This window comes from Pristis pectinata, chromosome 9 (assembly GCF_009764475.1).
Source record: "Pristis pectinata isolate sPriPec2 chromosome 9, sPriPec2.1.pri, whole genome shotgun sequence".
In the NCBI taxonomy this organism is placed as follows: Eukaryota; Metazoa; Chordata; class Chondrichthyes; order Rhinopristiformes; family Pristidae; genus Pristis; species Pristis pectinata.
Genome location: NC_067413.1, coordinates 45,910,432 through 45,932,912, shown reverse-complemented (window position 1 = coordinate 45,932,912; position 22,481 = coordinate 45,910,432). Strand labels below are relative to the sequence as shown.

General features: G+C 38.1%; 1 protein-coding gene across 3 annotated transcripts in view; it reads left to right on the top strand.

The window, feature by feature from the left end:
- Positions 1-21,888, top strand: part of rttn (rotatin) — a 184,017-nt gene extending 162,129 nt beyond the window's left edge. For 2 of the 3 annotated variants that reach the window (XM_052024022.1, XM_052024021.1), the window contains 9 exons: positions 1,624-1,729; positions 5,326-5,423; positions 6,325-6,402; positions 6,569-6,695; positions 12,053-12,255; positions 14,511-14,778; positions 16,490-16,593; positions 18,419-18,488; positions 21,756-21,888. In XM_052024022.1, the coding sequence (XP_051879982.1) occupies positions 1,624-1,729; positions 5,326-5,423; positions 6,325-6,402; positions 6,569-6,695; positions 12,053-12,255; positions 14,511-14,778; positions 16,490-16,593; positions 18,419-18,488; positions 21,756-21,829 (1,128 nt within the window). In that variant the 3' untranslated portion in view covers positions 21,830-21,888. Of the gene's footprint in view, positions 1-1,623; positions 1,730-5,325; positions 5,424-6,324; positions 6,403-6,568; positions 6,696-12,052; positions 12,256-14,510; positions 14,779-16,489; positions 16,594-18,418; positions 18,489-21,755 lie in introns of those variants that run through there. The other variant, XM_052024023.1, reaches the window with a different exon arrangement.
- The last annotated feature ends 593 nt before the right edge of the window (positions 21,889-22,481 follow it).

Here is a 22,481-nt window from a genome sequence, read left to right as displayed (position 1 = left end):
GATATAGACAAGCTAAATGAATAGACAAGGACAAGGCAGATGGGATATAACATGGAAAAATGTGTGGTCATCCACTTCGGCAGAAAAAATAGAAAACCAGAATATTTTAAAATATTGTGATGTTTTTGAACCTGGCTGTGTTTGTACACAACTCGCTGCTAGGTAGCATCCAGGTACAGTAGTCAATTAGTACACCTTTGTGTTGATCTTCTATTACAAGAGGACTTGAGCTCCAGAGTAGCGATGTCTTGTAACAATTATATAGAGCCCTGATGGGGCCACATCTGAAATATTGTGTGCAGATCTATTTTCCCTAACTAAGGCAATCTTTGCTGCAATCCCTGCAATAGAGGGAGTGCAGACTGATACCTGGGATGATGGGTTTGTCATGTGAGTAGAGACTGAGTCTGTGTTCTTAAATTTAGAACAATGAAAGTTGATCTCATTAAAACAGAAAATTGTTAAGGAGATTGATGTGGTAGATGCAAAGTTGATGTTCCTCCTGGCTGGGGTGTCTAGAACCAGGGATCAAAGTCTTAAAGTAGAGGATCAGCCATTCAGAACAAAGATGAGGAGAAATTTCTTCACCCCAAGTCTATTCTGCCCAAGAGAGTTGTAGGGATCACTTGCAGAGTGTATTCAAGACAGATCACTAGATTCTTAGGTATTAAGAGAAACATGGGAAAAGTTGTCGTAAAAGTTCAGCCATGATCTTACGGAAAGGCAAAGCTGGCATGAGGGGCTGAATGGCCTCCTCTGGCTTTTACTTCTTATCTTCTTAAATGCTTGAAACACTGGCCAGGTGAGGCTGCATCGGTAGGAATAACAGAGCTAATAACTCAGGTTAGTGATCTTCCATTTTAACTGGAAACATCAAGGAAAACTTGGCTATTTACATACTTTTCTTTGCACATATTGTAATGCACAGGTAAAAATATATTCATACACGGACCAGATCTTTTGGTCAGGATTTTCCTGGAGATCTGTCTCTTTGAGGTTTTGAGAAGAGGCATCCAAAAATTGGTATTGTATAGGAAGGGATAGGTTGAAGGCATAAGTTGTGAGATCAGGGCTGGGAATGGTGTGGGCAGATGCTCTGGTGTTGGCAGCGGTGGGATGGGTGGCACTCCGAGGAATGCAGTTAAGCTGTTAAACAAGATGAGGGATGGTGTAGGTGGTGGTCCTCAGAATCACATGATCCAATTTTCTGATGATTGCACAGGGAATGGAGTTACCCCATGCCTAACTGCCATGGAAACATTGCCAGACAGGAAAGAGTGACTCGTGACTGGATATGTCTGGTTGAATTTCCCAAGTGGCATAATTTAACCCATTAATAAAAGCACATTTTTGCTCTGGAAATGAGCAATTTCCAGACACACTGTTGAAACATTTCTCTGCATACGAATTTCTAGAACGCTGTGTTTTATTTGTGGAATCAGGTACTCACAAGCAATATAGAAGAACTTGAAGCTTGAAGTAGTGTATTTTGAAAATGACAAAGGACAGCTGTCAAAACCAAATTTGAGTAAGGGAAAGGAAAACTGAAAATTTTAGTGTTACAGTAAATAAAATTATTTTTAGTTACTTGTAATTGATTTTGATGTGGCGTTTCTTTTGTAGAGCTACGAGGGTAAATCATCTGAAGATCCTCAGAGGAAAGTTGCTGCAGGTGCTCTCATCGCATTACTTCCTGTGAGTGTTTGTGCACAGAAGCACGCCTTGCAGGGTGAGTGATACAAGTATTAAAATGCCCTTGTAAAATCAGCTGTGTCTGTCAAGAAGTTATCAGAAAAGTGAGCCATAAATTTTATTATGTTTGGATCAATCATATTACATCTTAACTTTTTTGGCATCTTTAATGGATTAAACCACTCCAAAGTGCTTCAAACAAGAATAATCAAACAAAATGTGACATCTTGTCACGTAAGGAAATATTGAAACGAGTGATGCATTAGCTTGGTAAGGAGGCAGGTTTTAAGGAGCATTTAAGGTGAAGAGAGAGAGGGAGTGTCTAGTAAGAGCTAGTTATCTAAAGACACAGCCATCAAAACTGGAGCAACTAAGAGGAGGTAGAAGAGATTTGAATTGGAGCATTTGAAGATTTTGGAATTTGTAGAGATGGAGAAAGACAGCAAGAAATGAGACCTTGGAGGATTGAAGATTAAGAGAATGTTAAAACTGGAGTTTCGCCAAACTCTCAGTCAATGTAGATCAGCAGGCATGGGATGAAAAGTTTACAGCACTTGATGTGATATGATGAACCCAAGGACGTATTGACCGAAAAATTGTAATGCTCTATAATAGGTATGCTGAATGGTCAAATGACAGCACACCAACCACTATTCTGTTTTTTGACCCATTGATGCAAGCTTCATTTGCACCTGAGGTCCAAAGCCTTATACTGTAGTTATAGAGCATGGCACAAGAGTATTGCACCAATCTTGTTTGGAAATGTGCCATCCAAGCCACATTTGTGGGAGGAGGGGGCGAGGGGATGGTGACGAGAGGGAGGGCTGGTGACCGTGGGACCAGCTGGGGCCTAGTATCAAATTGATGAGAGGCTGGGTGTGGTGGAAGGTTTGGGAGAAGACTCATCAATCGGCCAAGTGGTCAGGGTGAAGGGAAGTGAAAGATGTTGATCAGTTAATGGTTTTGGGATTAGTGTGAAAGGTGATGATTGGGTAAATGGAATGTGAGATGGAGATTGGGTCCTTCATCGTGAGCTTTGGGGGAAAACAAGGGGTTGTTGGCCTTGATTAACTAGGATATTGTGATTATAAATGTCAGATCTGGAGTCTGAAATCGATGGAGAAGACAAGATAACTATGACCGAAATAGTTAAGTGGATGGTGTCAAATGTCACTGGTTCAGTAGGCAGATTGCTTAGAGTATCTCCTGGTAAATTGTTGGAAGCTTGATCTCTACTGCTAGACTGCATGAAATGTCTAAAACCAATGTGCAGTCAGGAACTTCTTACAAAGTTTGGTACTTCCACGCTTGCATCCCAAGCTTCCCTCCAATTACAGAGGGAAATGCCAATGGTTCCACAGGGAGCTCTCGTACTTAAAAGGTTCACTGTGGTATTTAAGTTCCATCCTGAGGTCATTTCCCCCAGCTCCAACTACTACCGACGTTAAGCTTTCCAGGAACTGTCTCTTCGTTCATCCTTCTTGCCTTTTGCTCCATCCTTGTTGACCATACCTTCAGCTAGCCATGTTCTGTGCTCTGCAACTCCCCCTCTTTAAACCTCTCTTGCCTTCCCTTCTCCTTTAAAATTGTCTTTAAAAACTCTTTAACCATGCTATCATCATCTATATTTACCCTCAATATATTCCTTCTTTTGGTACAGTGCCCATTTTCTGTCTAATCACAATTTTTAGTCAGTTTTCTCTTAAGTGCAAGTTGTCATTGTTTTGCATTCTTGGTCACAATTGCATGGATTAGTTCTCTTGTGATATCCACTATTAGAATTTATAAGCGACAAACATTCTGCTGGAGGAACTCAGCTGGTTGAGCAGCATCTGTAGGAGGAAAGGAATTGTTGACATTTCGGACAGATTGTTTGTTGCTCCAGATCCCACATCTGCAGTCTCTTCTCTCTCCATTAGGATTTATAACATTTGAAAAATGTTTTTGTGGTCACATTATTACTGAGTTTATACCTCCATCTCTAGTTTTCTTACTCCTGTGAAATCCCAAATCTTTCACATCTGACCAATGTTAATTTAATATGTGATTCTATTTGAGTTCATACTATGTTATTTCATTCTTACCGTACACAATTTGGTTGTATTGTTGGATTATCTGACCATTTGGATAATGTCTAGTTAGACATTTCATAGTTTGAAATGAGGTTTCTTCAAAATTACTCCATCAACTATTAAGATCTATTCTAACAACCATATTTAAATTCCTTTCACTAAAAATTGTTTTCCATTTTACAGAGTAATGATGTGAAAATCAACTCTGTTGAATTTGATGCTCCCAGTAGAGTTGTCATGTGGGCTTGGGTAAATATTTAATTGAAGTTTACTTTCAGGTTTAATTCAAATCAGAGAATTGTTCTGTCTTCTCTTCTTTGGAGCATATAATTTATACCAAGTAAATATTTTGGCACATATTCTCTTCCTGTGATCCAAGAACTCGAGGGCAACTAACTGATAAGCATCCCTACTACGTTAAATACATGGTGTGTACTACCACCTTGCACAGAATCAACCCAGTAGCAAGTAAAGGATAAGTTCCATCAGACAAGAGCACTGTAAAGATACCAATCATTGCAACTCTAAGGTTGCCATATAGAACAGCATTTGGACATTTACTCAGACATCTATAGATGTAATTGCCAATCGCAAAGCACTTTAGTGGATCAGCCAGATATCTGCTGTTGTAGGTCTTATAGTGAACCTGTCCATTTTAATTTTGCCCAAAGAAGGTTTCAGGACATAGAATGAAGATGAATGCGTTCCCTATTGTGTTTTTTTTAGTGATACGCATTTTTCATACAACTTTAGACCACAAAGGTATCACCATTGGGCCCACAGAGCTCCAACTGTATTAACAAGCTCGTAGTGCAGTAAGTTGTTGCAGACCAATGGGAAGATTCAAATCTGTGACATAAGCCTAAAAATTGTTTAAATATTTAGGTCTTGTATTTGACCAAAGTATTGCACAGCAAGAACTGTGCAAAATGGATATTGATTCATAATCTCAACTGCAGTTATACTTAGTAGAACGCATCCTTCCTATTAATAACTTTCATTTTAATGATGTAGTAGACATAACTGATGTGGAAAATGAAAAGCTACCACAAATCCTGCGGATGGAAAGACTCTGTTTGGGAGTGGTTAAGGCATACTATTGAAGCAGAGTATAGGGAGCTTTCACATTCCTAATGCTGATTCTGAATGATAGGAGTACCAGTTATACCATATTAGCACCTTTTAACCAATATCCCTACCCACATCACCCAACCAACCCATGAGTAGAAAAATCACCCCAAAAGAGAAAACTATTTGGGAATGAATAATGAGGATTCCTTCAACTTCTAAAGATTTCAATACAACAATATATGTTTTTCCGCAAATGTGTTCTTATAATAAAAATATGCATGGTTCTAGACAACACCCTTAATTATAATTTATAAGCAACATTAGAAATACAGTTGACATAATTTTTGCAGATGTGGTGTATAATTTTGAAAACTAAGTTTCAGTCTCTCATATTACATGAAAACAAAATCTCTTTATATAAATGAGATAAAGCAAATGTGAACAACCTGTTCGTAATCTGGATGTGATTCTTCAATCCTTCCTTGTTTAGCTGGCCTTGTTGACAGCTGTATAGAACAGATGAAGCAAACATATGTACAATTCAACTTGGATTCATTGAGACCTGGAAAAGTGAACCAAAGGAAAAAGGTAAGCAAAGGAACTAGATAAGCAAAAATACAGTCAGCAGATGTATTTTTTTTCTCATTTTCAGATACTAAGACATTCTATTTAAATAAGTACTTCAATACATTTTTTAAATGTTCCTACTGATTTTTTGGCATGGCCTTATTCCTTCAAATATTTACAGCTAAATTCCATTTAAGAGGTTTTGATTAACAGTATTATTATTGAGGAGATAATTTATATGCTGGAATGTAGAACACCAAAATTGTTGGTACCCAGCTGATTTCACATGTGTTTGTTCTGTTGAAGTCACAACAGGTATCACTTAATTCACTTCTACATAAAAATAAAATCCAGTTTTGAAAATCATTGGACTATTCTTAAAAAAAATGTAACTGATATTACTCCCATGACATTTCTCTCCCCACCACCTGCTCCCCTATCCCCCCCCCCAAGTTAAATTGTCCAAGTGCTTTGTTTACAAAGCAACAAAGTGGCACAGTTACTAGAGCAGCTGCCTCACAGGTCCACCTACCCGGGTTCAACCTTGACCCTCCCCTGCTGTCCATCTGGAGTTTGCATGTATTCTCTATTGCCGCATAGGTTTTCCTCTGGTGTTTCAGATTATCTCCCCACATCCCAAAGACTTAGGGGTTTCTACATTATTTGGCCATTGTAAATTGTTCCTAGTGCGTAGAAGAGTAGTCAAATCTGGGGGGGGGGGGGGGGGGGGGGGTGGTGGAGGTTGTTGACGTGAATGTGGGGAGAATAGGTTACAGAGAAACTTAGGAATGGGTTTGCTCTATGAGCCAGCTTAAAGCTCGATGAGCTGAAGTGGACACCTTCCATGTTTTAAGGAAATATGAAAATTTGCCTATCACTTTTAGAACTTATATGGACTATTGATATGTTTCTGATGCCACAGGATGACCCTCTGAACAGAGAACTGAAAACAGTGATGCAATTGCTAAGGAATTGTCTGTATCACAATGTCGAATGCAAAGTAAGTCTGCTACCAAATCAAATTAATTGGTAGTGTTCTGAATTATTACTTTGAACGATCTAGAAACTCTTTTCTTTTCTATACCCCACCCACTGCAATCTTACCACCCCCCCCCCCCCCCCCCCCCCCCGACCTCTGCTTGTGCACCCTAACCCTATCCCTGCAGGTTGCAGCATCTGATGCTCATCTCGTGAATGCTGTTCATTCACTTTGGCCCTGGCTTTTAATGGATGAAGTGCTGATGTTGGAAGCTCTGAAGCTGCTATGTGTCTACTCTGCTAACCTTCCTGCAGGTAGGTAGAGCTAAGACTCATTGTTAAAGCAGCAGTTGCAATGTGTAAAGAGCTTACACAAGTAATTTAGTAAAAGTTGTTCTGAACGTCGAGAAACTAGGGAGAAAAGTGATCAATTCCAAATCATTGTACAACTGTAGTATACTCAACAAAATACAAGTTCTCACCTCACTGATTCAAGTTCCTGCAAGGGTATCCCACTTTAGTAACCTGTTATTGTGAGCTCAAGAAGATGGGATGAAGTTGTGGTCCATTATCAATCAAAATCTTTCCCAGCATGGACATTATGGTCCAATCCTCCTTTAATTTTTTTATGCCAAGGTTCCAAAACTCACCTTATTGCATTGTCCTGTGAATTTACTAGCTGCCCACTCATCCCTCACATCCTTTGTTGATGAGGAGGAGTAGTGGCAAGGGCATCCATAGTGACTAGGTGTTGACCTTGCCAGTCCTAAGCAAGTGATCCCAATGATCCAGGTTTTGCAGGTAGCACACCAGCCACACCCTGCAGAGGCAGGAGAAGCCATGCAAAAGAGTAGGCACACTGGGAACCCAGAGAACAACCAATGGCAGGCCGCACTGCCGACCTTGGTGGCCCTCTTGACCTACCTGGCAATCAGCTGCTCTTTGTCCTCGGGGATCAACTGTGGACCTCCCACCCTCCCCCCCAGGCATATTTAGCCAGCGTATGCAGATATGGAAGTGATTGTCAGCAGTTCACCCCTGGGCAGCAGGCTGTACTCTGCACTGAACTCCGCATGGAATTTGTCATGGAGTGGGGTTCGGGACAAAGATGTTTGAGGCTTGCATTTCACATTTATTTACCAAGCCCGTGCTGGTCACAAGAGGCACTCTTTTTCCCAGTGTTCGAATGCTATGTGTTTTTTAATGTTTTTTAAAATAAAAGCTTGCGATATCTTCTTTATAATAAGTTAAAAGAGTATTTTTAAACTAGAAATGTTCTTAAAAATCTGTAGTGGATGATTGTGTTGTGTTTCAAAACGAGCTTGATTGTTGAATGTTTCAGAAAGTATTTTCATGCTGGGACAGTCTTTAACAGCTATAGCTAATTTGGGAGGAATGACTTAACCTGCTGCCATAATTATTCAACCTTTGGGCAAGGCTTGTTTTGGCTCCATCCCATTACATCTTGTGGGATTTAACTATCATGGATTCCTCTAACTTGGCTAGGTTATGAAAGGTAGGCTCATGTTATTTTTAGGGTATCAGTGATGAGCTGAGGGCGCTTGCTGCTGTCTGCAAAGTCCATGGAACTTGCTGGTTCTTCCTGTTGTTCTCAGAATTGGTGTGCATAATGTCAAAAAAACTTGGTCAGTGATTTGCCGTCCATTTTTATGACTTGTGCAATTGGCTTCACAAAGGAAAACACAAAAAGTGATGGAAATATTCATTTATTCAGTATGTCAGTCAGAGTGAGGAAAATGGATATGTGCTCAGTGGTTCGTCTCAGAGGCAACACAAAACCAAGGTTAGAACCTGTCTCTCACAACTGCAGACGGCTGCCAAGGGTGGAAATGCTAGTCAAAAAATGCTGTTTTTGGCATGGACTAAATACAACTGCTTTGGCTTTCTGAATAAGTAGTTTGAGAAATTTCTGCTCATTCAGTTTGTTTCTTGGACAAATGGCAAATCGGATTCAGTGAAGGGATCATTAGAGCTGGTGCCTAGACAGATTTGAGTCATCAGCACCTGTGGAAGCTGTTGTGTTTTCTGATGTTACCACAGAATGAAAGAAGGAGAAAAATGAAAAGCTAAAAGACAATTTCTAAGAAAAAATCAGATAAATGCACGAGTGAGACGAAAGACATTGCAACTAAATGTTGGCTGCAGTTCTTCAGTGTTATTTTATTAAACCTGCTAATCCTTTCATATCTAGCCTCTGGCATCTGTTCAACAGTTGGAACCCCATTTCAGTTTGACACTTACTGTGGTTATGCAATCTTTCATGACCCATTTGTGTTCTGTTGATGTCCTTTTACTTAAGCTGTTTGGAAGTTGTGCCCAATTAAGTCCCCACTGAGTATTTGATTTAGTTCTTAACAGTCTAAATGAACCTGCAAGTTTAATTTACTTGCATCAAATTTGCAATATTTTCCTACTGTCAAATTAATACATTGCAAGCTTGTATTGTTTGTCAGCCACGTTTGATTTAAAACTGATATAATTTCACCAGTAACTGAATTGATATCCAGGGTCATTTCTCAGATATGTTTGTCAGGTAGTTAATGTTCTGTTATTTTATGTTGTGTACAAATCACAAGTGGAATACCATAATGACTATGTTAGTAAAAACTAGTTGCAGTGAGGCATAAACATGATATTGCAAAACAAATAGCAAATTGGAAGCCTATTTTTACTTCAAGAAGACATTTGACAAGATTCCGTGCAAGTGGTTAGTAAAATGAGACAGTATAGAACTTTAAGTCTTCAAGAACTCCATTAAAAATTAGTCAGAAGGTAGGCAACAGACACTAGGCATGAAATGAATAGACTCTTGATTGGCAAGATTAATGAAATGATTTTTCCTTGGGATATCGTATAATTTGAGTGAATAAATAGAAAGTTGGAAATCCTAAGTGCTGGCATATTTAGTTAGGAGAATTGGTATGCGGAATAAATGGGGGAAGAAACTGCAAAATGGGGCGTAAGGAGGCAAAATGATTGGAGAACACTGGTGAATAGCAGTGAATTTGGGAATTCAACCTTTTTGGTTCAGAGAAACACATATTGGAGTATTTTCTTAATGGTGGAAGACAAGGCACTGGGAGCAGCAAAGGAATTTAGGCATCCACTTATGTGAATTGCTATTACAATGCCAGCGACCCGGGTTCAATTCTGGCCACTGTCAGCAAGGAGTTTATACGTTCTCCCCGTGTCTGCCTGGGTTTCCTCCGGGTGTTCTGGTTTCCTCCCACATTCCAAAGACATACGGGTTAGGAAGTTGTGGGCATGCTATGTTGGCACCGGAAGCGTGGCGACACTTGGGGACTGCCCCCCAGAACACTCTATGCAAAAGATGCATTTCACTGTGTTTCGATGTACATGTGACTAATAAAGATATAGCTTGTCTTGTCTTGTCTTAAAAGCTGCTGCTTAAGTACAAAAATTAATCAAATGGCTGTTTACCTCCAGTTTTGAATTCCATCCCTTTTGCAATAGTGATACCTCAATTTTACAGCATGGTCAGACACCATCTACATTCAGTTTGGGGTACTTAACATCAGGAAAAATACATTGGCCTCAAGGAGATAGAGTGTAATTTCTCCATCTCATCCCTATCTTCAACACTGGTGAAGCCCAACAACTAAGAACAAAGCAAAGATCTACCTGAAAAGCCGAATGGTTAACCAATCTTATCCTCCTCATAAGGTCCCCACCACGACAGAAGCTCATTTTTAGCCAACTTCACTCACTTGCATGACGTTAGTAAATGCCTGAGACTGAGACTACAATAAAGGCTATGGAACCTAACAAATCCTAACTGCACCACTGAAGGCTTGAGCTCCAGTACTAATCATGCATATGGCCCAAGTATTCTAGAGCAGTTAACTATGTATCGGGGTGAGGCAGAATTTGGCTGGGGCTGCTGCCAAGAAATCCTAGTAAAAACCCAATCCAATATTAATCGCGCTGATTCCTTTCCTGGCTTCAGTCTTACCTATAACATTGTTGGTGACTAGTCTTTTCAGTCCCAGGACATTGATGCAGGATTCTTGGATCTTCATCCCGGGTTGCTTCATCAATGACCTTCCCTCTATCATTAAGTTAGAACTAGAGATGTTCACTGATGATACTTGTTTTCCTTCCATTCACAACTCCTCTGATATTGAAATAACACTCAGCAGCATGGTAGCTAATTCACTCAGCACCATTCACATGCATATATTGAACATCTCCAATAAGACAGAACATAGCCATTGCTCCTTGACATTTTGGGGATAGTCACATTCTCTCCACTGATTCCTCGTCATTAAAATCCTGAGCATAATCATTGCTCAGAAACTCAGTTGACTAAATATCACGGCAACGAGCATGTCAGAAGTTGGGAATCCTATGACAAGTGACCTCTTTGAGACCCATACCTTGATGAAATTCTCTCCACTTGCCTGGATAAGTATAGCTCCAACTCAAGAAGTCTCATACAAAGCAGTCTATTTGGCATATTGTAACTACCATGTGTACTATCTGCAAGATGAGCTGTGACAACAAGCCCGGAGTTCTTTGAATCTTCTCTCATTAAGAAGGATGAAGAGAACAGAGGCATAAGATCGCCATCACCTACACGTGAAACAAGCCATTGATATCTCAGCTAAAGAAATTAAGTTAATATTACAACAGAGATAAAATTGGCACATTACTTTGAAGATCGAGTGTTAACTAACTGAAGTTATTTCAGATAATGAAAGAGTTAAGAGGGTTGATGTCGAAAAGTTATTACTTCTGGGAAGAGAATCCAGAACAAGTAGGCACAAAATTAAACCAGGAAGTACTTTTCCACAAATGAGGTAATCCTCTACCCCAAGGCTCTGGATCCTTTTTCATTTGAAATATTAAAGGCAATAGTTAACATCTTTTCAAGGTAAAATGAATGGGTAAAAACAAACAGGCATGCCTCAGCCATGATCTTATTAAATGGTGGAACAAATTCAGAACACTTCTGTTTCTGAATGTATCACTTTGGCTTTTTTTTCTGTTTGTCACTTTTAAACTATCTTTTGTTTTTTGCGACTGGCAGAGTAAGTCTAGTCCATTAAGGCTGACTTTTGTTGTCAGTAGCTTGTCACGCTTTGTTTCTGAGTTAATTCATTTACCACAAGATTATAATGACGATATAAATTTGTTGTAGTGTATCTGCATGTATAGGATTTCTAGATAATGGGTTTGAATGTTCACACAAAGTGTCACTTGCTAACCACCATACTGCTCAAAGAATATTCTGTCAGACATCACTCATATTATGAAAAGTAAGCCAGTATTCCAGATTTGTGACCGGGATGTAATCTTTGGGATTATGCGATGTTACTGAACATACTATAGTTACAATTGATTGATATTGGTCAGAAACTCAATTGACTAGGCTATTTAAATACCATGGCAACAAGCATGTCTGAAGTTGGGAATCCTATGACAAGTGACTTCTCTTTTTAAGCAATTATTTTTCTTCCTGCTTTTTTTTAGTCAAAGTTAAGACCAAGGAAGAATAATGGCAGAAGTAATAGAATATTTCATTACCTATTTCTTGTTGGTTATAAATACACTGTGTTCATACATACCCATTTGAAATTGAAGTCTGAAACATGGGGTCTTGCTCAATTTTCCAAATTGGTATTTTTCAGCATGTGTTTCCCAGTGTTGTGGAACTGGAGGACCACTGATTCCTCATTCATCTCAGAAAGGACTTGGGGGGAACTGTCTCGTGCATATGATCATGAAGCAAGCCATGCAGAAGGCACACAACAATAATACTATTCAACAAATGGCATTTGCTGTGCTCTCCAATTTGGTTATGTCACATGAATGTAAAGGCATTTTACAGAAGGTTAGTAAAGTTTCCGGTTTCATCAAGCAACAGCTTTGTTGTATAAGTTTTTAAATATTTCCAATTACTTTTAAAATATGTTTAATTTATTAGAGTCAATGGTCTTGGTATGTATAAGTCAACAGTGATCTTAGAATGTCCCGCTGAAGCTCTGACGACAATATTTGGGCTGGGAGACTGGAATATAGTCAACATAATACTTCACAAAGAGAAAGATAAACAGGTGACAGGGCATTCTACAGATCCATAATTAAAGATAAATGTAACAAGTGGTTGGAGTTGTCCAGAATAGTGAAGGACCGTCTGTATGGACTACTCAGAGGCTCATCATGTCTGCCAGGTTGTTTCTGTGAAGAATGGACGAGGAAGTACAACAGATCTGTTTGTGCAGATATTTAATCCAATATCTCAACATCTGCCATAAGAATTCAAGTTCGTAATCAGTATTTATAGAAGTTTGGTTGATTGACGCAAAATAAATTGCTAGGAGTTCCAGTGTTGCTCAGATTGAAAACGGGTTGGAAAGGTTGGAGAAAGGTCAATTCCGTGGGTCACCATTCAGGCTAGTTTTCTCCTTGTATGTAGGTTTGGACTTTGGCATGAGGAACAATTGTAAAACTTTCTGACAACATAAAAGCAAGGTTTTGAAAACAGTAAAAACAATTTAAAATACCTAAGGACATAGTTTGATTGGTAGAATGTGTAAACTGTTTGTTTAATATAAGCAAGTATGAAGGAATCCATTTTGAAACAAACCTCAGTAGAAAGGCACTGAAGAGTATGGAGCATTCAAGAAATAATGTTTAAATGTCTTTTCTGAAAATATAAATGTGATATTGCTGTGGAGTGCAGGCTAGAGTCATGATCAGGCCAAGCTATGATACTTGGGAACTCAAGGTAGTGACTTGCATCAAGGGGCAAGTACTTAAAAGGGACCAACATTCCATTGGTTTGCAGCCCTGGATTCCATGGAGTTGGAAATGGTTATATAGGCACTCTTTACGTATCACCAAAGTAGACTACTCATTCATTGCAAGGATCCGCTTCTGCACATCTGGCCTGGACTACTTACGAGCCACACATTCAGATCAATTTCACAAAAATGACGTCCAATCACTCCGCACTGTTCGGTGCCAGTGAGCATACCTGAGACCTTCCACTTGTTAGCACACTGTGCACATAAACTAACCAGATGCTTGTTAGTTGTTTTTCATTATAAATGCCACAAAGATTTGACTGTATGATAAATATTTTTCTGTAAAAGTCCATCAGATAGAACACAATTATGTTGTACCATAACAAAGAATTCCTAGGCCAGTGAGTTCAGGGAACCTTTACTTTAGAGCCACAAAGAGCAATCAAGAAAAAATAATTGCCATCATTGGTAGTATTTGTTTAAAATTTACTTCTCCTTTCAATGAGCTGATTAAGTCCAGGAAGGATTTTGTCATGGTTCAGGGCATTAATTCGATTTTCTGATCCCAGTTAAATGGCAAAATCAAAAGTAAATATTTTCCATTTGTTAATGCAAGCTATAAATCAGTTTGGTGAGACAGTACCTTTTCACTAATCCTTTGTTCCTTGCCATTTTGAATAAAGATAAGACTGAATGAGGATAAGATTGGACAACTTTCATCCCAGCAATGTCATCCGATGAGTAAACAGAGATTAAACTGCAGCTTTTTGTGAATTTAATTAGCTAGTCTGAATACTGGTGAAAGGAAGAGGGGACACTTGAAATGGGAATATGAATCTCTGCTGACATGTATTTAGCATCATTCTTGGTTGAATGTGGCCAAGAGATCAAGATGTTTTGATGTAAATTGCTAGGTACTCAGTGGGACTGAAAAGACAAAAGCTTTCAATCTTTGCCAGCTACATTCTTGTTATGCATTGTGTTTGAAAATGACTGACAGATTTGGCATGCTATCCAATTTTATTGAAATGTCAGCTATTAGCTGGTATGGAAGTAGTAATTTAAACAAATATTTCCCTTAATGTGTTGAGATGATAAATTACACTTCCGACTGGAAATTTTTCAATCAACGTAAAATGCATTATACATTATATATTTTATATTGCATGGTTCAAGATGCAATTTGCATTTTAAATTGGAAGGTGATCACTTAACGTCAAGCTAACTTCAAGTAGTCTGTGAAGCAGGCAATATGTTGAATGTTGCTTTTGAATTATGTTTCTCCTTATTGTCAGTATGATAACCTCAGTTCATTTTGGGCTTCTAATCTTTATTACAGAGCAATTTTTTGCATAATTTCCTTTCCCTGCCTTTACCGAAGGCTGCAGGAAAACAAGTAAGCAATTTGGCCATGCTTTGGCTGAAGCTCTTACTGAATATGTCTTTTGGAGATGAGGGACAGCAGATGATTCTCAAGATGAATGGTAGTTTGGAGCTGTTGACAACAATATCCAAGCATAAGTACAAGAGCAACCAACCCACTGCACTGCTTGTCCTTCACAATATTTGCTTCCATCCTGCCAACAAGCCAAAGGTTCTAGCTAATGGTAAGTTATTTTAAATGTTGCACTGCTGGTAAATATCTGGAGAATAACTAAATTGCTTTGAACCCTGTTATAAATTACAAACCCTTATGTTAATTATTAAAGTGGTTTACGGGTGTAATTTCGACTGTTACAAAATTTCTAACAGTATTGGCCACACTTTGGGCATTATATTTAAATATAAATTCTAAAAGTGCATATTATTTTGTGTGTGGCAACTGCTAATATAAGCACTTGGCAATGGGGAAATTTCATGCGCCAAACAGAAATTAAAATCTGACTTATGAACCATTTGGACAGTTTTTCTCCAAAGAGCATGGTGACCTTGAAAAAGGCATGCAGTTACTCTGCTCCAGACTTCAGTCAACACATCAACAAGGCTGTGCGAAATTAGTTTAGAGCACCCAATTGCAAATTTGGTTAAGTAATTGATTATCCATAGAACTTTCTGTAAGTAGTCAACTGAAGTCTCTCAAGAACACATTTTTTAAATGCAGTTATTCTCCAATTACTATGGGAAACTGGATAGAAAGTTGCAGCGTAACAGGGAAAGAGCAGTGCAGTGGAACTGGTTAGGTGGAACTTTTAAAGCATCAGTGCAGATAAAATGGTCTGAATAATTGCCTTCTGTGTGCTTTGGTTTTATTTGGCATTCCTCTGATTTTACTGCTTTGCTCCTTTCAATGAGTCCTCCAAGAAAGCATCCAAACACTGTATTGACAGAATAATTTTATTGGTTTGAAACTCTTATGATATTTTAATGATTATTAATTAAAGTGAAAAATTGCAATTTCTTTTCCTGCACTAGGCTTCTAGATTTACATTTTATAGTGTCATTTTCGGAGATTGTGCTGGAGTTTCTTTAAATGTGTCTGTGTGGATATAGCAGAGCGCTAAGAAAAAAATCTAATGTAGATCAAGGTGCAAATAATTTTATCTGGTATGCTACTAAGCTCAGTCAAATCTACTTATTAAAGGCCTTGAAGCTCACTCCAAGACTTTCTTCCCCTTTTGATTACAAGAGGCCTTGGTTAATTCACTTCAGTCTCAGTACTTTAATTTTAAACCTGATCATGTGAAATGAGAGCTTTACTGAGTATATTTTTCTAATAGCTTTGCATTTGTCATTCAGTTATTGAATTTGGACATTGAATAATATGATTATTACTTTGCAAATGTGCAGGAAAGCAGTGATGTAAAAAGAAATTCAAGAAAGACTCAAGATTTGATTAGGATGTTTCAAATGTATGGTTGATGTATGATTTTGGCTACCAGACACTGAATTCTGGAAGTGAATCATTGCATAAAGTGTTTCAAGCCATTACAGTGTGATAAAGTGCTACCTAAATGCCATTATCATTGCTATGTCCAGTTTCTTCAATCATATGCGCATTTATCTTAATCCTCTTAAGAAAAGTGTGTATTTTAGAAGCTTGTTTATAAAGCCAAGTATAGCAGATTGTCAAAACAACTAAGTGCACAATGTCTATTTAGCCAAATAATGCTTTTAGCTGTAAGTGTTATTCGTTAATGATTGGCACCAGCATGTTTTACTTTATTTCGGAGCACTTAGTTTAAAATAATTGTTTGATGCTAAATCTACCTAAAGTGCTCATTCTGGTTTCTGCTAGTTTCCAGACAAGGCACCATAAATTGGAGAGAGAATTATGTGCAAAGGAATAATCACGATACTCTTTTTCCCTTTTGTCCCTAGATAAAACTGTGTCAATATTTGCTGCTTGTCTAGAAAATGACAATCCTGTGGTTCAGACTATAGGAGCCTCTGCTCTTTGGGCTTTGCTTCATAACTATCAAAAGGTCAGTGTGCCCTTGAATATCTGCTTTGTGATTTCACTCTTTAATTTTGAGTTGCATTATGCTAGAAAGGCAACTGTTGATTGAAAGGTGCATCTCGTAACTGGTTTAATCTTTGCCAATAAGTATAGAATATTAATGTTGAAGGAAGCAACTGCATTATGAAATAGAGTTAAATACAAACTGCCATTCACTTATTGCTTTGGGATGTGAGTTGGATTGAACCAACCATTAAATAAATTTTAAGGAAATGCCAGAACTATTCCTGGATGGCATGGTCTTGTGGATGTGAATATTGCAAACTGATAGCTTCCTATTAGACACCATCCTGCAGATAGTAGTGAAAGCAACTATCATATCAGATGCTCTAAAATCTGCATACTTGTGCTGCAAAGTTGTGTTTGGTTATCACCTTGAAGTGATCTTTTAACATCTCTCCTATCTATATGTGAAGTTTAAAATTAGAATGGAGGTTGGAGGTTCATGTAGGTTGGAGAAAAGCAACCCTGTTTCACTTTGCCAGTCACACTTAATTAGTTTTAAACACTTTTTTGTGGTATAAATCCGAGGTGATCAAAGACTTTGTGCATGCTGTTATATATGGTCATGTGCTTTAAGGGAGTATAATGATATGTGGCTTGGTTTTTATCATTTTGTAAACTTATTTCTAAACAAAGTTACAACTTCATTAAAATTAGAACAGAAGAGCATTTGGATGTCAATTGCTTAACAAATTTGAGGTTTTGCTGGGGCAGAGACAGACATTGTCCTGTGCATTGACCATGAAATATTCCTTGTTTGTGATGTACTGGGCCAAGAAGAATGGCAATTAAAGAAAAGCACTAAAACTTCCTGATCACCTACCTGCTCCCTAAACTCCTGAAACCACCACCCCTCCAATCAAACTTCCTGACCAAGGCCCAACATCCTCACCCACCCTACCCCCCACCATTGTCCATACAGTGTACCACAAGCCAAAACCCAGACCCCAATCAAGCCTCTGTTCACATCACATTCACTCACTCACTCCCAAAGCCATGACCTGGCCTTCAAAGTCCCCAATGCCACCCCCACCGCCCCACATTCCAATTGCATTTCCAAATGCTTGTTCTATTTCTCTCTCAACATCTTGATTTTTGCATACCATTTTTTCCTTTCTGTGCTGTGCAGTGAACAAAGGGAAACACAGGGCCTTGCACATCACTGAGGTTTATTGTTGAAGACTCTTAACTGAAAAGATCAATAGTGAACAGCGCAACAGCGAAAAGCTCACTTCTTATCCAGCACACAACAATTTTCAGCCCACTGTGTCAATAATTTCTGTTAATCTATCATGTGACAATGCTGCAGTTCAGACTGTAGGAGTCTCAGATGTTTAGGCTTCATAACTCTCAAAAATGACTGTAATATTCTGAAATATTTAGAGATGTTCTTTCATGCAGTATTTTCTTTGGCACTGTCACTAGCAGGTTAAGTAACTGAGTGTAGTTATTTCTCAAACTATTCAGAACAAGGCACATTCTTGTTCTCCTATAATAAATTAAAATTGTTGAGGTTATCTTCACTTCAGCATGGTTAAGGAACTTCCCCTTCTACTGACTGCGATGTTCTTAAGGTATCTGTGTGACGAAGTGAGTCAAATGTCAGGAATACTCTCCCGTCATCTCTGCACCAAGGCTGTAATGAGGTCTACAGTCTATAAATTCAGTTGCCTAGTACTGTTTCTCACTTCAGCATGGTTGCCTTAGTTTGTGGTTCTCTTGGCAAAACTAACATAATCATCATATTCATTTGCACAATATAAAATTTAAGTGAATGTTGCTTACAGGCAAAAGTTACACTGAAAAATCCATCAATCAAGAGAAGAGTGGATGAAGCTTATTTAGCAGTTAAAAAGTGTAAGTATTAAAATGAATAGGAAATTTGGTTTTTGATTTCCCAACAAAGAGATGATTTATTTTTCAAACCTCCTTGATAAATGATTAATCTTGTGCATTTAATCTTTGAAATATATAATTTCGTAATTTGTGTTCAATTGTCAACACCAGACAAAAAGTTTGATGCAAGGAGCTTGTTCTACATTTGAAGATAACAGATTTAGGGGTACTGTAGAAATAATAATTACAGAATTAAAACTTTTTATAACATTACCATCGACAGATAGAACTTGCAGGAAATCAGACTGGGTGCCCATAAAAAGATGAAATTAACTTAATAATACAGTGGCTTTAACCAGCTGAAGCTATCAGTTGACCCTAGACATGAAAGCATTATTTTTTCTTTAATTTGGGGTACATAAACTACATTTATGAAGAAAAAGATATCCTGAAATTTTTGGAGGCATCTTTTAGAAAATTCAGTCAAAATTAACATCAGAGCTTTGGGTTCATGCAGGGTTGATGCCAGTTTATTATTACATTCTTCCTATCAATGAGCACATGGCTCAATGTGCACATGGCTCAGACCACACAGCATACTGGCAACATCTAGCCCATGATATCTTCCTCTTCAGCCCAACCTGGAGCTTCCAACATGGCAATTCAGGTAGAGGTTCCACTATCCAGCTTGGCTTACTTCCACCTGGCCATCAGATCTTTAACTCTCCAACTACCTAAAATGCAACTTTTATGAAGTTTTGCAAACTTCTACAGTGTAGGCAACTAGCGCAATTAACTAAACCTCCAGAAAGACATCTTGCAAACACCACATCATCAGTGCTGATAAGGAGTACTTAGACCATTCCAGATAATAAACCCTTGCAATTTTCAATAATTTGCTCACTTGATCATGTCCAGCTCTCATTTATCATTCCAAATAATGATCTGAAGTCAATGGTAATAGATTGATAGTAATTAACTCCATTTGCTCACAGGTGCCTTGCTTCAGCAAAGATTGAAGCATGTTAGAGTTAGTCAGCACACACCCTATCAGACCTATATCTGGAGTGGCAATGATGGAGGTTAGGAGTAGATCTAAAGCCCATTCCCCAAAGCGTGAAAGATATGTCAAGGCTATTTGTGTAACAGGGCCATTGGTGGGAGCCTCAGCAAATGGACAAGCCATAGGAAATCTTCAAATATGAGGAGAGTTAAAGAAAGGAAAAGTAGGGCTTAAGAAAAAATCCTTCTACCTTCTCTTCCCATGTTCCCAAGCTGTTGTTGGGAATTTTCATGGAGTGGCAAACGGGAATTTCTGCAGATAGGAAGAGTTCTTTCATTTGGTCCTTGTGATAATGATGTTAATTTTTTTTGTCTTGTCATCTCTCTGACAAATACACCGTTGTTTTTAATCATTCTCAAATAATAATATGGAAGTGTCTGAACTTCAGAATTTCTGTTTGATATGCTGTATATTCCATCCCCTACTACTGCTTATGTACCCCTATCTCACCAAAATTTTGGTATTTAGCATATAGTGTATCCAAACAGAAATCCTGGGGAAATTTGCAGTTAGATTTTGAAAAATTGCTCCATACATAAATGCTCTTCTGGCATAAAAAGTTTGTTCTTTAGTTTGATAAACAGCCAGTAGCAGCCCTGTAAATACCTACTGTCCCTAATTCTTTTGTCAACCCATTCGTAAATTGGTGGGCAACAGTCAGAGAACATACGTGCAAGTTCACAGGTTGGAGGCTGTAGTGGCAGGATGTTAGTGGGGACAGCCTATCAGGAAAACAATATATGTGTAAGTTCCAACTTTTCAGTGGCCTGACCTGCAAAGGAGAGGGTTTTTTGGTCAGAAATGAGTGACCAACAAAGCAAAAAAAAACAAATTAACCTCAAGTGCAGGATTGATGGGAGTGGAAAGACTCTCTCATAATGATTAAAGTTTAATTTATAGAGGAGGAAAAATGTTATAATCAATGAAAGGATATTATTTTAATATAGGTCCACATTGCTATTGTGCTTGCAGCACTGATAACTGTGATAATTGAAATAATTTTAGCCTATATGTTGTCAAACCATTTACATTATCTGACACAAATCCCATTTTAAAAGTCATAATTATCTTGATTTTAACTAAGGAAATCATTATTGACTTGCTGGGTTTTTTTGGTAGCAATCTGAATCTGAAATCAGGTTACTAATAAATTTGGGGCTTGTAAAATAACAGGATCTGATTAAATTAAAATAAGTTTTACATGAATGTACCTCCAGCAGTGATTTGAGTTTCATTCTGGCCCTTCACATTGGAAAAGTTGGCATGGTCTATAAACTGCAAAACAGATTTATTGAAGGACAGCAGGCAAGCAATAGCAAAACCATGCAGCATTTTGTATTATTTCTGTGAAATATTGAACATGTATTCCTTCTTGAAATTCAAAAGAGACTAGCTTAGAAATTCAAAGGATTGACAATGATACTTTAATCATTGCAAATTCTGAACCTGAACCAAGTTTCTTGCAGAAGCTCTTATTTGGCATTTCATTTGGCCAGGGAATCACAACTTGCTACCACCTATGTATAACAGTGCAATACTGCAAATAGAAACTGAAAGAGAGAGCCCCAAGACCTGGCCCTCTCCTGGACATTTTATTCTATCAGCCTGCAGATAAATTATACAGCCTTCTCCCATCTGAATAGACCAATCAATTGAAATAGGATCATTTCTATATTCCCAGGATAAAAAACAATCAACTATCTTTGCACAGATCAATATAACACAACATTCCTGGTGAGATTCAAAGCCTAAGGCTAGCCTTCAGGTCTTTCTCCAGCACACCAAGGTGATAAATTATCAATCATACAGATTGAATGATGGCCACGTTATTTGTAGTCTACTTACCATTCTAATGCTGTAATTCTTAACAGGCATGTGGCCTGTGAATTGTAGCTGAATCCAGGACACCAGTATTCACAGTAACACAAGCACCCACCTTCAACAAAAAGATTTTATAAACTTTGAAATGTGAATTATGATTATCTTTTATTCATAGTTGTATAGTGTGATTCTTTTCTATTAGAAAGATGTGGGTGTACTTTAAAGTAATTTAGTGGTTACTACTACCATGGAAATGTAAGGTTATTGTCCATTGAGCTGAGGTATGTAGCAAAAACTAACTGTGAGACTCTTAATAATTACTTAATTGAGCAAATACATGGAAAGCTAATGTTCCATATTTGTATAAAAGTCAATTTTTAATATGTATGCAAATTACTTTCCAGGTGTACCTGAAGGCCCCCTAAATATTTATCTTTTGAAGTGTCTGGAAAATCTTGCTGTCTTGCTGAACAGTTAATAACTTCCCTATGTTTGTGAGAATTTTATTGTGGAGTGCAATCTTACTGTAAATCATGCGTATGTATCATTGAAATTCTAATTTATTTTGGTAATAAAATTTTCTTTGGTTTATATTCACTAGTGTTATTTTGACTTTTCTATTGGATTATGATGCATCAATGACATGCAAGGATATCACTTGATACATTGAGCCAGAGAGACAACAAAAGTCCCATGTTTAATCAGTTGAGTTCAACCAAAGGTGTAATAGAGGTGACAAAATTGATCTCCGTTGTGAGTGGAGAAAAAAATGTTGGCAAATGTACTAGGTGGCTTTTGAGGAGGAATCTGATCAAGCTCCATTTCAAGGCCGCTGTGGTGGGCGTTCCCATAAGTACTTGGTGCCTCATGTTATGTGCAGACTGACCTCTCTGATAACCTTGAGTCATAGAGTTGTTCTACATTGAAACAGGCCCTTCGGCTCATTGTGTCTGTTGTGACTGTGAATTGAGTCACTGTAGACACTGAAGCTAGTAGATATAAAGGTTTTTATTCATCGTGACAAGCAGGCATTCTCTTGGAGACCCTCTTAGTAGAGTTTGTCTAAACTCAAAGTACGTCAAGTTTTTATACTCTTAAGAACAAAGGTAACAGCAGATGATTCAATACAA